Genomic DNA, 15,025 nt, shown 5'->3' with positions numbered 1-15,025 from the left:
ACTTTCGCATTTGTAATATTAGTAGGATTACAAAAGGTGCAGTACAAAACGTTCCGTGCTCTACCAAAGACGTGTTACAAAATAGCATTCGCTAAAATAATAATATGGTACAAATCAATGGTTTTGAAATTTGAAACCAGTATTTTCACTGTACATTTAGTGCCCGAACGACGTAGGTTTGTGGTCATGAGCAATATAAGTTAAGATTGTGGTAAACAGTATAACTTATTTCTGTTTCATTGATAACAATGAGATTAAAAATATGTTATTGCATGAAATCTTCTTCTTCTTATCGTATGATTAGTGGTCAACCTAGTGTTATAGTTGTTCAAGCCGCCCGAAGGCCTCTGACGTGGCTTAAGGACTGTTATCTTAATTGACAACAACCGGGACCGATGTTTTACGTGCCTTCCGACGCACGGAGATGCCCAATTCAAATACCACTATGCTCTCACCCATCTATGGAATGACCGGACCGGTGAGCACAATCTGTGATGAGGAGTTTTTGACACGACTGCGTATTTTCTTTAAATAAGCTCAATTAAGTACTTTGTTTGTTTTGTTTTTTTTGTTTTGTTTAAAAAAAGACAACTCCCGCACTAAGAATTGCTCTTGTGTCGCGGGGACTTTTACAAACATACAAACAACGTCCACAAAGCACAACCAGACCCGAAACAATTATTTGTGGGTTGCACAAATAATTGCTTCGTGAGGGTCGAACCCACAACCTCCTGCCGCAGTGGTGTTGGCGTGGTGACCTAAACCACTGCGCCTCGGAGGCAGGCAAAGTACTGTAGTTCTTCGAATTGTTATTCGCGCATAATATACCTAATACCGCTTCCATATAAAGAGGTCTTAAGGACCTTAAGTTATTAGTATTCACAATATGTAGGCAACACTACCTTATCGCGAATTCGTTCATTAGGAACGCTCTTATGCCACGAGCATTTCCTGCAGTAAAAATATCTTAATTTGCGCAAAGCTATATGAGTGATTCATGTTTATTATGTTAACTTGCTAAAACATTTTTCTACCGTTTTGCAAGATTTATTAGGTCTCTTTTACGTGTCTAAATTACTGAACCGATTTGGATGAAATTTTGTTCAAAGATAACATGGGACCCGAGAGAGGACATAAGTTAATTTTTATGACGGAAATCCCATGGTAACTGGAACTAAATAAGCCACATAACTATAAGTACATGCGAACAGAGTCACGCATTTAACGAAATAAGTTTAAATAATGCTATTCTGAGACTTCATCCGTAGTATAAAGGTCACAGCAGACATCAACTCAGGAAATAATCGGCTTGTCCCGAGGCTTACGTAAAGCTTACGTTACGATTCCGTTTACTGTGCGCAGGTAGTTTCATACAAACAATACTTAACGGCTTGAGTTGTTACGATGCGTTGCGATTATTCCTTTCCGAGCCGAAACGTGTGCTACGGCCATATAAGATGATTTCATTGTAATTATAATAACATATCGCACTAATAATACAATAGTGCTGTAACTCACAATACATCTTTTATCATAATTGGCGAGTAACTTGTTTATTACTCCCTATACCTAATGGGTACAAAAACCTAAATGCTCTTAGAGTGTTAGAAATTAAATAGAAGAGATCATTATGTTACTAATAAAATTGGTATGGTTATCTAGTGTTAATTCTAGTTGAAGTTGTTCGTCGTATTTTGAGTTACTACACTGTTGTAATATTAGTGCGATATGTAAGTGTAACAATAAGCAATGAACAGCTAATATTTAGGTAGTATACTGAGTATACTGACGCATGTGTTTGGTTGTAATAATGCATTGTTATGTGGGCGCTTCCTGTAATACAACCGTTGTTTACAAGGATTTATGTTATATCATTAAAATTTTCTTGGACATGTTCTATACGACTTTTTTACTTTAAGAAGATAAGACATTTCGGTTTGAAGGACTTCACATTCTGCTATTATCTTACGTAGTGTTACTTATTTGATCGATAGATATCCCTGAAAAAAAGGATTTTATGCTTTGGAAAATAGAGGATTGCAGAATACGAATTTTAAACGAAGACTGTAGTAACAAGTCAAGTTCCAACATAGCTTCGATTACGACATAATATTAGGTCGGAGAAAAAAAGTCTTTTCGCATTATAGTATGTATGAACTTGTAAAAAATCTTTTCTCTACACAAAAAATCTCGATATTTGGGTACCTCACGAGCTTACTGAAAGAAACCTAATGAACTGTGTACTCATTTGTGATTCTTGAAGTCAATGAGATTTTATTACAAGTTCATGCATACTATAATGCGAAAAGACTTTTTCCCCGACCTAATATATGTAGTTTATCATATAAATGTTGCTGGTATTTAAACTCTACCTACATTATGTGGCTATTTGTAGTACATGAATATTTTAGAAAATAATTTCGGCTTCCTTTCTACGGACTTCATGTAGTAGACGGGAGTTCCAGAGTAAAGAGCTTTTGGTGTCGTCGTGGGCTTTCGAGCCTCAACCACAGTACCGCGATAGAGTTGTGCGGGAATACTCACGTCGTTGTTCTTCCGTTAAGCTTCGCAATCCGACACGAAGAATTCAAACAAATAATCATCTCCCAAAATGTACTTTTGCTCGGACTGCGGTATGTACTTTGTGAATACAACTTATTGATTTATTATTTTCTAGCTTCAAACAAAATGTGAGAATATGGCCAAGACTATTAATTTGAACATAGTGAGGTTGAAATTTAGCGCTCACGATGTCCACACCGGCGAAGAAATATGTGACCCTGTACTTTCCGAACCCATACATAATATGAGTAAGTTATATAATATTTTTTTACTGCCACTATTAAGAGCAAGTGATAATTTTGTAACGGTATCCTCGGAGGACGTACAGAAGGGGAGGTCTGTACCCAACAGTGTGTAGTATTTTTTTTAATTGATTGCTGTCGCACTGCAGGGCAAGAGTCTCCTCTCGCCTTGAGTCCACCACGCTGGCCAAGTGCGGGTTGGGGACTTTGCATGCCCTCAATAAATGTATTAAACAAATTTTAGGCATGCAAGGTTTCCTCACGATGTTTTCCTTTATCGTTAGAGCAAGTGATCACTATTTTTTTTAATTTTTTTTTATTAGCCCCTTATGTGTCCCACTGCTGGGCAAAGGCCTCCCCTCTTTCCATCCAAATCCGTCTGTCCTGTGCCAAGATCACTATTTATTATACATATATTGATACATGGAGGAATATCTCTACCCTTTTTGGTATTTATTTTAAATGAAGTATTTATTTCTATATTATTAATAATTATTTGTAAAGTATCTTATAGTATACTTATATTTGTGCAGAGAGTGCCGCAACAAACGATTTGAAGATATGCCGTATAAGTCGGTCTTCAGGAAGCGCCTCCGGCGGGGAAGATGTCTTCATACTGGTGGAGAAAGTTAACAAAAGTATGTTTAAAATTACTTTTTTTTTCATACAAATAAAAAAACCGTCCATATTTTTAGACCATGTTATAAGGCCTGTTGCCATATACCTTGGATGTTACCAAAATCTTTGAAGATATTTAGAATGATATTACAGAAATTAGCTAGCCTCCCCGTTTTCCGAGCTAGTGGTAAATTCAGTCATTGTCGCCATCATAAGTCAGCATTTGACCAAAATAAAAAAAATGCCAACAGCTGTTTATTTGGGTGGGAAATCCCTAGAGCTTTGGTGATCGATATTTGTGTTATTTTTTCGTTCAAACGTTGTAAAATGTTATTTATGCTCAACACTTTAGAAACTAATTTATTACCTAATCTCAATTAAGTTCTCGGAAGTAGGGTGCGATAACAAAAAAGTACCATTTCTCAAAACACTTCACTTCTCATAGCTGAACAAAAAACCACTTAGAATGATATACATACATTGAAACAAATTCTCTACGTATTTCACTGTTGAGTCTATTTATAGTTTACAATATCGCTTCCTATGAGTTGTTTATATTATATTGTTTTATTATTTTTTTTTTAATAACCCATATCTGTCCCACTGCAGGGCAAGGGTCTCCTCCCAAACGAGGGGGAGGGGTTAGGCCTTGAGTCCACCACGCTGGCCAAGTGCGGGTTGGGGACTTTGCATGCCCGCAATAAATGTATTAAACAAATTTTAGGCATGCAAGGTTTCCTCACGATGTTTTCCTTCACCGTTATTATAACTGTATTATTTTTTAAACGAGACTAAGTACTTGTAAATAATCGGCTATCAGTGGCGGGAACCTATTGGACACACCGACGTATTCTTTTTTATTCTTGACACGCGCTTGACTTAATAAGTACTTTTAGTTATCTGCTCTAAGAAAAATATTATGTGCTCGTGCAAAAAAAATATTTGTTGTGTTATATACACAATAAATATGGTTTTTTATAATCGTTTTGAAAAATATATTGTCTTAAATAATATTTATTTAATACTTAAAAGTTAAATACGACAACTATTTAAGGACATTGCTAATAGCGCAACGTAGTATCTCTGTATACACCTTCGGTTGTAACAGGCGTGTTATTATGTATGTATATATGTTAAGCATATTGATAACAAACGGAATTCACGAGGTGAATAGAGCTTATTATGTACTAAACATAGGTAAATGTTTTCAGAGAATATAATGATTCGTTTCTTCGAATTGGATGAGAATGGAGAAAGGAGCTGGACTGGCGTAGGACAATTCATGCAAAGCGATGTCCATCACCAATATGCCATCGTTTTCAGGTAAGCGACCGATACTGATACCGAATTTTTAAATATTTTATCTGTCTCTCTGTCTGTTGCACTTTTGGAGCTACTATGCTTCCTGGAGGCTGTTTGTAATTTTAAGTTCGCCATTTACCGGGTAACTTTTTTTTAAACGATAACACTACGTAAAAACCTTAGGTACTTACACAAATATAAAATATTTTGAACGTTTTCGTTATTAAGGAGGTGTTATAATTCACAAACATACGTAAAAAAATACAAACAATAGTAATTCACTTCCAAAATGTCTAATCCGACAACTCTTTGTCTCGGTGTGAAGCACTATTCTTGGTAAGTACTTGATATAGTACAGCCGAGAGACATGACTATTGATGGGTCTGAATCCCGGCTCGGGTCAGAAAGACTTTTCTTAGCTATGTGATAAAAAAATCTCAAAGATTTCCCGGAATTGGAAGTTGAGCTCGTAGACCTCCGTGCCTCGGAAAGCACGTAAAGCCTGGTCGTGTCGGTTTAGCCGTCCCGTTAGACTATAAGAGTAAAAAAATAGAGAGGGTACCTGTGTATTGCGTACACACTTAGCCGCTATAAACAGAGTTCTTCGCAGTTGGCTGGTTTCAATGGAACTGGTTACCGTAGCTGAAATCGGCCAGGACGAGATTACACATTATATTAATTCACTAATTTGTTCCAAAAGGACTCCGCCATACAAAGACCCGAAGACTCCAGTGGATGTGCAGGTGTTTATTGAACTGGTTCGCCCGTCCGATGGTCGTACGAGTGAACCGAAGGACTTTAAATTCAAGGCGGAACAAGCATACAAACAGATCAAGAAACGAAAGACAAACTCGTCGTATTGTTCTATCGGCAGTTCTTCAAGTAAGTTGTATTCTAATATCATACATTTTCAATATTATTTTCGGATAGTTTCACACATTTACTAGCCTGTGACCGCGCACGTCAATGCAATTGGGTACTTGACTTGGTTAACGAAAAATCGTAGAAGTTTCATCTAAAATGCTCAGGCTACTTACGTTATTTTTTTTTAAATAAATTCGAAATTGTGTTTATTATAGATTGAAACATTTTATCAGGCAGTCATTTGATTCGTGATGTCATTAAACTGTATTTCTATACTAACTACTTAACAAAGAGTAGCTGATTTGACTGTCGTTAAGTACCCAATTCGATCAAAACGTTGGGCACTTGTGTATTGTGCACATTTGGCTAGTTACATTGAATTTCTCCGCCGAAGCCGAATATCGGCTAAGACATTAGCCACCTTTACACACACACTATCGCACGTTCTTAGGTGCATGCAGAATTACGCACGGGAAACAGTGCGGTCTTTGCTAGCGATTTTCTTCGCGGGCTTGACAGATGAGCGGGGCGCGTGGTCTTTCCTTTCCCCTTGCACGCGAGCTCTTTCGCGTGCGATTGTTGTTTCATGCGCGATAGAGTGTGTGTGTAAAGGTAGCTATTGTTATTATACAAAATACTTACAACTTGTTACGTATTTCAGGTGGATCTTTAAGGAGCACTTCTGATTTGCCGTTAACTGTCCTAAATGTGAGTATTTGTTAATGTTCTGAATTAAAAAAGTTTCCTTTTAGCAATGAGAGAAGGTTAGCCTTGAGTCTGTTAATAAAAATATTAAGGTTTCTTAATAGTGAAAATTTTCTAAATTACTACTATCTAAGAGCTTGATTGATGGTAATATAAGATATTAATAGTAGAAATATTTACAGCATCAAGAAGATATAATAGTTGGTGAGACGACTGCTGTACCGACAGTCCCAAATGCGTTTTCAATGTACTCCACACAGGTGAGCGTTTAATTTGTGAATTACTCAATCATTGACATTTAATAGTATTTTTTTTAAACATAGACTGAATCAGAGAACCTTATACAAGATTTCCCGAAGTAAAAAGTATCCATGTGTAAATCCAGATTATAAGCTGTCAGCGTACGTAATTTCATTAGAATCCGTTTAATAGTATTTTCGGTAATACATACGTACATACATCCATACATCCATACATCCATACATACATATGTATATTATAATATGAGTAGTATAAGTTAACTGCAATGTTATATTAAGAGTTGCATAAACATTAAAAAAAACATGGAAACGATCTGTCCAATTTATGTATAAATCAATACATATTTGTAGATGCAATACACGGCATCGCCGAACCAATGTGATTTGGCGAGTGCGCTAGCGGGATCGGAGGCAAGTCTTTCGCCAATGTCCAGTCCAATGTGGGCCCAGGGAACCCCCGGACTGCCTGTTGTAGAGCCGCCTATTACAGATTTGCACTTGAATTCAGGCGAATTAGACGATTTGCCGAAAATTGAACCTGAAAGCAGAATCCTCTCTGAAGGCATGACACAGTTCTTTAGCGGTATGTATTGTGATATTAAAGAATTATGTATAAAGATTCTCTTTATATCCTGGAATTGTATTAGTCACATTAGCAAGCCAGCCAAGAACTAACAGAAGTTCATAGATTTAACGAAATAAATATCTAGTAAAATGGTGACGTAATGTCCAATAAATTTTATTCTAATTAGGATTACGATTGAGAATTACGAAAAAACTACATATTTGCTTTGATAACATATACGCTAAATGCATATTGCCTATTTTTTTATCTTAAATTATTAAAGAAAGCCCCCCTACCTTTTTTGGGAATAAAGATAAAAAAAACTAACCTGTTATTCCGTGTTGCAGAATATTTGAAGAGCTATGAAGATTTGGGAGTCAATGCCGATGTAAGTTTTATATCATTACATGTTAACGATATTTATGTACTGTTGTTAATTCGCTTCGCTATGTTAGTATTGAAGCCTTCATCCTTACTGCAAACGAATGCTACTATAGTCTCTCAATTTAGTACTAAGCCTTGGCATGAGTTATATAGTGTAAAATAATATAATAAAGCTGAAGAGTTTGTTTGTTTGTTTGAACGCGCTAATCTCGGGATCTACTGGTCCGATTTGAAAAATTCTCAAAATTCAGTGTTAGATAGCCCATTTATCGAGGAAGGCTATAGGCTATATATCATCACGCTACGACCAATAGGAGCAGAGTACCAGTGAAAAATGTTACAAAAACGGGGAAAATTATGATTCTCTTATGTGACGCAAGCGAAGTTGCGCGGGTCAGCTAGTATAGTGTAAAATTAATAATTATTATTTATGTCTAAAAGAACGTAGTCGTAGCAAATATTCGGTATTCCCAGTTGTCCCCACTACGCTGTCACCCCGGGGTGACAACTGGGAATTCCTACTTTTATTCCCAGTTGTCACCCCAGAGAACAGTGTTAGAGTGGACAACTGGGAATATACCAAATATTCTACCATCATCTGCACCGAATTTCTGTTATATTTTATTTGTTTTTCTATAAATCTATACTAATATAATAAAGCTGAAGAGTTTGTTTGTTTGTTTGATTGTTTGATTGTTTGATTGTTTGATTGTTTGTTTGTTTGTTTGTTTGTTTGAACGCGCTAATCTCAGGAACGACTGGTCCGATTTGAAAAATTCTTTCAGTGTTAGATAGCCCATTTATCGAGGAAGGCTATAGGCTATATAACATCACGCTACAGTCATTAGGAGCGGAGTAGCAACGAAAAATGTTACAAAAACGGGGAAAATTTTGACCCATTCTCTTAGGTTACGCAAGCGAAGTTGCGCGGGTCAGCTAGTATTCAATACAATTCTTCCCTTATCAGTTTCTTAACATTTGTTTCGTTTTGTTGATTTCTCAATTTGCTTATATATTTGATGGTACTAAAGTATACATTAAAAAGTATATTATGTATTTTCAGAAGGTGCTAGAGAGTCTGGAATTCCGACCATCCATGATAGTGTCTGACTCCGGGCGAGCCAACTATATTAAACAAGAGGTAACTATTTTATATTAGCTTAGCCTTTGTTCCAAACTATGTTGGAGTCGGTTTCCAGTCTCACCGGATGCAGCTGAATACCAGTGTTTTACATGGAGCGACTGCCTATCTGACCGATTCTGACCTCCACAACCCAGTTACCTGGGATATAACACAATACCCTTCGATAAGACTGGTTGTCAGACTTTCAAGCTTCTGACTACTGTTAACGACTGTCAAAGTTCTTCGAAAATGACAGCCGGGACCCACAATTTAACGAGCCTTCCGAAACACGGAGGAACTCGATACGTGTAAGATGGTCACCCATCCACGGAACAACCTCGGCAAGCGTGGCTTAACCTCTGAGATCGATCCGCGCGGCTATCGTTAACTAAGTTGAAGTAAAATCATTAAACAGCATAATCACGTTTTACTGCCCTTCAGGCGCAGTGGTTAACGTGGTCACTTCGCCGCAACAATCACAGCGGCGTATAACGCGTGTGGTGGGTTCGAATCCTACTTAGTACAAATAATTGCACAATGAGTAAATATGTATTTATACATGCGTTAGTATGTTTGTCAGTTACCATAGTACAAGCTAGTTAGTTTGGAATCATATGATCATGTGTGCGTTGTACAATGATATTTATTTTGATATTTATGTCAGTGAAAACTTTTATTTTTCAGAAAAAACCTAGTAACCCAGATTTACTTGAGGCACAAAATATGTGGCCGCCATCATCCAAAGGCAATGAAACGAGCGACAGCAACAAAAAGAACGCAGAGTACAGTGCATTCTATAAAACTGAAGATGGCATTGAAGTTAAAAAGGTAAATATTATCTATACTAATATCATAAAGCTGAAGAGTTTGTTTGTTTGTTTGAACGCGCTAATCTCAAGAACTACTGGTCCGATTAGAAAAAATATTTCAGTGTTTGATAGTCCATTTATCGAGGAAGGCTATAGGCTATAATATATATCATCACGCTACGACCAATAGGAGCTGAGTACCAGTAAAAAATGTTACATTAATGTGGTAAATTATTACCTATTCTCTCTTATGTGACGCAAGCGAAGTTTCGCGGGTCAGCAGTCTTAAATATATCAATTAATTGTTATCATCTTACTAATATTATAAATGCGAAAGTTTGTGAGGATGTATATGTATGTATGTTTGTACGTATGTATGTACAGTATGGATGTTTGTTACTCTTTCAACGCAAATACTACTGAACCGATTACGATGAAATGATATAATGATATATAGGTAGCTAAAGACCCAGAATAACACTTGGCTACTTTTTATCCCGGAGTTCCCGAGGGATTGGGATTTACACGGTAAAGGTTTCCACGCGGACGAAGTCGCGGGCGGCTTCTAGTACTACTATAACGCGAAGGCTTGCTATATGAAACGAGTGCTTCGGAGAGTACGTAAAGCCGTCTGCAGCAGCTGATCTCCAGCGCAAGATCTCCTGAACGATTTTCATGCAGTTTAAACTAATGTGTAAAGCGGGTCCCGAGGTCTATTTTGGTTTATAATTGTTTAATGTTTACCCGGATTAAACCGGTCCACTAGTTTTGTATATTAAAAACTAACAATATGTATTGTGCAAAAGTATTTATTCTATGTAAAGAAGTACGTAGTACCCGTATTTATTTAATTATTGAGTACTTTGAAATGTTTCTTAGGTCAAAATATTAGGTCGGGAAAAAAGTATTTTCGCATTATAGTATGTATGAACTTGTAATAAAATCTCTTTGTCTTCAATAATCACAAATGAGTACACGGTTCATAAGGTTTCTTTCAGTGAGCTCGTTAGGTACCCAAATTTCGAGCTTTTTTGTGTAAAGAAAAGATTTTTATTACAAGTTCATACATATTATAATGCGAAAATACTTTTTCCCCGACCTAATATAAAGTAATATTACTATACAATATCTCATATTTACATTTAACTTTAACTTTCCTTTTCGCAGTTGGTGAAAGATCTATGTGAAATGATAAGAAACAAAAACGGATTTAAGAAACAAGAAGTCCGGAGTCGATTGGAAAGATTGTTCAACATACGACTGTCTAATGGTGACACGTAAGTGTTACAATGGTCGCCTTTACACACACGCTCTATCGCACGTTCTTAGGAGCGTACAAGATTACGCGCGGGAAAGACGGCGCGCTCTTCGCTCGCGATTTTCTTCGCCGGCTTAACAGATAAGCGCGGCGCGTGCTCTTTCCCTTTTCCTTGCACACCCTTTATACGCACGCTCTTTCTCGCGCGATATAGCGTGTGTGTAAAGGCACCTAATGTGTAACAATTCATGTCTGTAAACACTCACAATTAGAATTCTAGGTCCGTATTAATATATCCATCTTAATACCGGTCCTGAGACCACGATCTGATAACTGGTATTTCAAAGGGCAAAATGAAATAAACTATTACGTTTATTTGCTTTGCGGTACCGTATTATTTATTAAAATGGTGCATGAATCAGTTTAAAACTCCTAATGACTGACTCCGCAATGGTAGCGGCGTGGTGACCTAAACCACTGCGCCACGGAGGCAGTAGAAATATACTAAAATACTGTTACAATTTCAGATTCCTTCACATGACATTATGTTCGAATCAAGCCAGTTTGGAGTACGTCGTGAAGATAATTCACAACGTGAAAGCGACGCACCTGCTCGATTGTGTCAATGACAGACAACAAACTACACTGCACCTTGCTATACTCAACGATCTACCTAAAATTGTGTCTTTGCTTGTTGCCAAAGGTATGTCACATGATTCTATTGTAACGCGAGTTTACTCGCCACTTTAAAATTAGTTCCTTCAAAACACTAGGTCCCGTGGGGGATTCTGCCCACGAGTAGACGCTGCTTTTTTAAGTGGGTCAAATACAAATTATAATTAAATTCATACTTATTAAGTAAGTTGTTAGATTGCATACAGCGACCATTTATTATTCTCGGTCGCCGTTTATATTTGACCACGCATATTCGGTTCGGCACGCTCGGTTCGGCAATACTTATGTTCAATCAAAACCGACTCGACTCACCTACACATATTCGATTTTGCAGCTCGGCTAGGCCGATTGATGCCGAACAAAATATGTGTGCCTTACATTCGTGAATCCGAATGTTTCAGGATCTAACCCAATGTTGAAAGATGCCAAAGATTTGAACGCTATTCACTACGCCGTCAAGTATAAGTCTTGCTTAGAGCCGCTCCTAGACGCTATTAAGAAGAACGATGTTCCGTGCAACCTGAACGAATGTAATAGTGGTAAGTGAATCTTACTGTTAAAATTATATTGTTCCGATTTAGGATATTTTTATAACAATAAATTAAACCCATTAATGCAACTGCTGGGCAAAGGTCTCCCATAATGAGAGAGGGGATAGGCTTTGAGCCAGTCGCACTGGCCAAGTGCAGGTTTTGAACTTTGCATACCTTCAAGATCTGTCATAAACGGATTCTCAGGCATGCAAGGTTGCATCACGATAGAACACATGAAAATGTTAATTGTGTTTTAAAAGATTAACTTATTCCATTAAAATATTAAAAAATCCATGACATTTTTTATTTAATTCAATATTTTTAAATAAGAACCAGAATTCATGAACACTGTGAACGAACGAAACTTTTTTTTACCAATAGTCAACAGTCTTGACGATAGGGACGAAAAGTGTAACCGAACGATAATTACCAGAAATAATAAGTAGCGTTCGTCAACACTGTGAACGACCGAAACTTTCCTTTCGCGATCGTCAACAGTGTTGCCGCGATCGCCGCTGCCTCTATTTATGATGCCTTTTAAGAACTTTTTTTATGATCACGTTTTGAAATTTTCAAATCCGACTACCGAAACCGTTACCTGGCCGCGCTCGCCTAGCGCGAGGTAACCAGGCAATAAACGTGCGCATCTGTCCCCAGAGCGACAGTCGGCGCTGCACATGGCGGTGGTGGAGGGCTGCGCGCGGAGCACGCGCGCGCTGCTGGCGCACGGCGCGTCGTACAGCGTGCGCGACGTGTACGGCCGCACGCCGCTGCACCTGGCCGCCTACGACGACCGCCTCGACGTCACCAGGACCTTGCTCGACTTCATACCCCTGGTACGTACCTACGCTACGCTGCTGGCGCACGGCGCGTCGTACAGCGTGCGCGACGTGTACGGCCGCACGCCGCTGCACCTGGCCGCCTACGACGACCGCCTCGACGTCACCAGGACCTTGCTCGACTTCATACCCCTGGTACGTACCTACGCTACGCTGCTGGCGCACGGCGCGTCGTACAGCGTGCGCGACGTGTACGGCCGCACGCCGCTGCACCTGGCCGCCTACGACGACCGCCTCGACGTCACCAGGACCTTCCTCGACTTCATACCCCTGGTACGTACCTACGCTACGCTGCTGGCGCACGGCGCGTCGTACAGCGTGCGCGACGTGTACGGCCGCACGCCGCTGCACCTGGCCGCCTACGACGACCGCCTCGACGTCACCAGGACCTTGCTCGACTTCATACCCCTGGTACGTACCTACGCTACGCTGCTGGCGCACGGCGCGTCGTACAGCGTGCGCGACGTGTACGGCCGCACGCCGCTGCACCTGGCCGCCTACGACGACCGCCTCGACGTCACCAGGACCTTGCTCGACTTCATACCCCTGGTACGTACCTACGCTACGCTGCTGGCGCACGGCGCGTCGTACAGCGTGCGCGACGTGTACGGCCGCACGCCGCTGCACCTGGCCGCCTACGACGACCGCCTCGACGTCACCAGGACCTTGCTCGACTTCATACCCCTGGTACGTACCTACGCTACGCTGCTGGCGCACGGCGCGTCGTACAGCGGAAAGTCGTCAAAGATGCACATTTATTTTTGATATTTATCTTCTTTTTTCTAAAAATATAGTCAAAGATAACCCAATAGTTCATGTTCTAATTTTTTACAGAGTGAAATCGACGTTATGGACGATTCGGGCAACACGGCATTACAAATCGTTTGCGGTGGTACTATTCGCGAGAATACTGTTGCAATTGGAAGACTTCTGCTCGAGAAAAAGGTAAATAGATGGCCATTGTGTAGATAATAGTACATATGTGGGTGATATTTGTAATGCGAACAAGGGGGTATACTTTTGTTCTTCTGTTTATTGTTGACTTTAAATGTGTTTAGTTGTACCTTAGGTTGATAACACGTTAGAAACACAGATTTAATTTCAAGATTTAGTTTTATGACATATTAATATGACAACAGACATATTACCCAATTTAACGACTAAGTGTCTTTGCTAATAAACGTCGTGTCTTTTTCACACATACTGCTTAAAAATTGATTGAAAGTGGCAAAGACGGTATAAGTAATCGGCGCACACACAACGTTTATAAGCAAAGCAGTTAATATTTAAAGTTTTAATATGAGTAAATTTTCAAATGAATGTTTAGTTGAACTTCAAAATTCATATTCTTATACAAACAGACACTTTTTAATAAATATAAGGAAATGTTTAGGCTGCGATTCCACCAGATGTGAGTGGGGTAGCGAGGTGGTGCCCGAGGAAAGGTTTACCAATAGAGTATCCAAATTGGAAAAGATTTTTCTTGCGCACCGCGTCGATACCTAGCACAATTCTGGTGAAAGTTTCAACGCTTACATAGAATACTAATTTCAATTAGAATATCAATTTGAGATACAACTATACATATTTAAGTTTGACAAAGTCCCGAAGAGGGATTGTATATTTGTTTGTTTGTGTGCAAATATTTTTGTTAGGCCAATCCAATGAAGACGGAAGGCGGTAACGAGTCGGCATGGCGCCTCGTACGAAACAAACCGGAGCTAAAGGCGTTGTTGGGTGAATTCGTCGCTACTGATTTAATGGACGAGGACGATATCAAGTCTGAACCTGAGGACGATTTTGAGTCCGCTGATGAAGGCGTAAGTATATGTATAAAGTATTTACTTATCATTTGTTACGCTCATACACTTGGAATTAAATAGCTTTATCAATGCGTCTGTAAGAAAAAGAATAGTTCCTTTTCTCTTTCAAATATATGTGCGTATATTAATATTTTTTTTCTAATACAGTCAATCTGGGTAACTTTGAATCATTTGGGTAACGTTGACATTGGGAATATGAACTAATTTCGATTATTTTTTCATATAAAACCAACACAATTGATAAAAGATTATTTTTTCGAAGTTACCCAGATTGACCTTATGTCCGTTCATTTCAAATCATGAACCTTATCTTTATAAGGAGACGTTTACGCGAGTCGAGTGTGCGTACTCGACTTCGGTGTTCAACTGCCATAAATCACAAATTAATGTAATCGGAGACAAAATTAATACAATACGCCAATGACAATATTCTTATCCTAATTATTATATTAGCTTGCAACAC

The 15,025-nt window shown here is 38.9% G+C and overlaps 1 protein-coding gene across 1 annotated transcript in view; it reads left to right on the top strand.

Moving 5' to 3' along the window:
• The window catches only part of Rel (nuclear factor NF-kappa-B family member relish), a 28,309-nt gene that overhangs the window by 8,453 nt on the left and 4,831 nt on the right, over window positions 1–15,025 (top strand). Inside the window, exons 5-20 of the mRNA XM_076115405.1 lie at window positions 2,678–2,810; window positions 3,338–3,442; window positions 4,634–4,745; window positions 5,425–5,606; window positions 6,250–6,296; window positions 6,476–6,553; window positions 6,905–7,136; window positions 7,466–7,506; window positions 8,566–8,643; window positions 9,310–9,453; window positions 10,602–10,711; window positions 11,220–11,395; window positions 11,769–11,906; window positions 12,558–12,736; window positions 13,574–13,684; window positions 14,395–14,559. Of these exons, the coding sequence (XP_075971520.1) occupies window positions 2,678–2,810; window positions 3,338–3,442; window positions 4,634–4,745; window positions 5,425–5,606; window positions 6,250–6,296; window positions 6,476–6,553; window positions 6,905–7,136; window positions 7,466–7,506; window positions 8,566–8,643; window positions 9,310–9,453; window positions 10,602–10,711; window positions 11,220–11,395; window positions 11,769–11,906; window positions 12,558–12,736; window positions 13,574–13,684; window positions 14,395–14,559 (2,031 nt within the window). The remainder of the gene's footprint in view (window positions 1–2,677; window positions 2,811–3,337; window positions 3,443–4,633; window positions 4,746–5,424; window positions 5,607–6,249; window positions 6,297–6,475; window positions 6,554–6,904; window positions 7,137–7,465; window positions 7,507–8,565; window positions 8,644–9,309; window positions 9,454–10,601; window positions 10,712–11,219; window positions 11,396–11,768; window positions 11,907–12,557; window positions 12,737–13,573; window positions 13,685–14,394; window positions 14,560–15,025) is intronic.

Source organism: Anticarsia gemmatalis, chromosome 6 (genome assembly GCF_050436995.1).
Source record: "Anticarsia gemmatalis isolate Benzon Research Colony breed Stoneville strain chromosome 6, ilAntGemm2 primary, whole genome shotgun sequence".
Classification (NCBI taxonomy): domain Eukaryota; kingdom Metazoa; phylum Arthropoda; class Insecta; order Lepidoptera; family Erebidae; genus Anticarsia; species Anticarsia gemmatalis.
The sequence above is the reverse complement of the archived record's forward strand: the minus strand, read 5'-3'. Positions and strand labels throughout refer to the sequence as shown.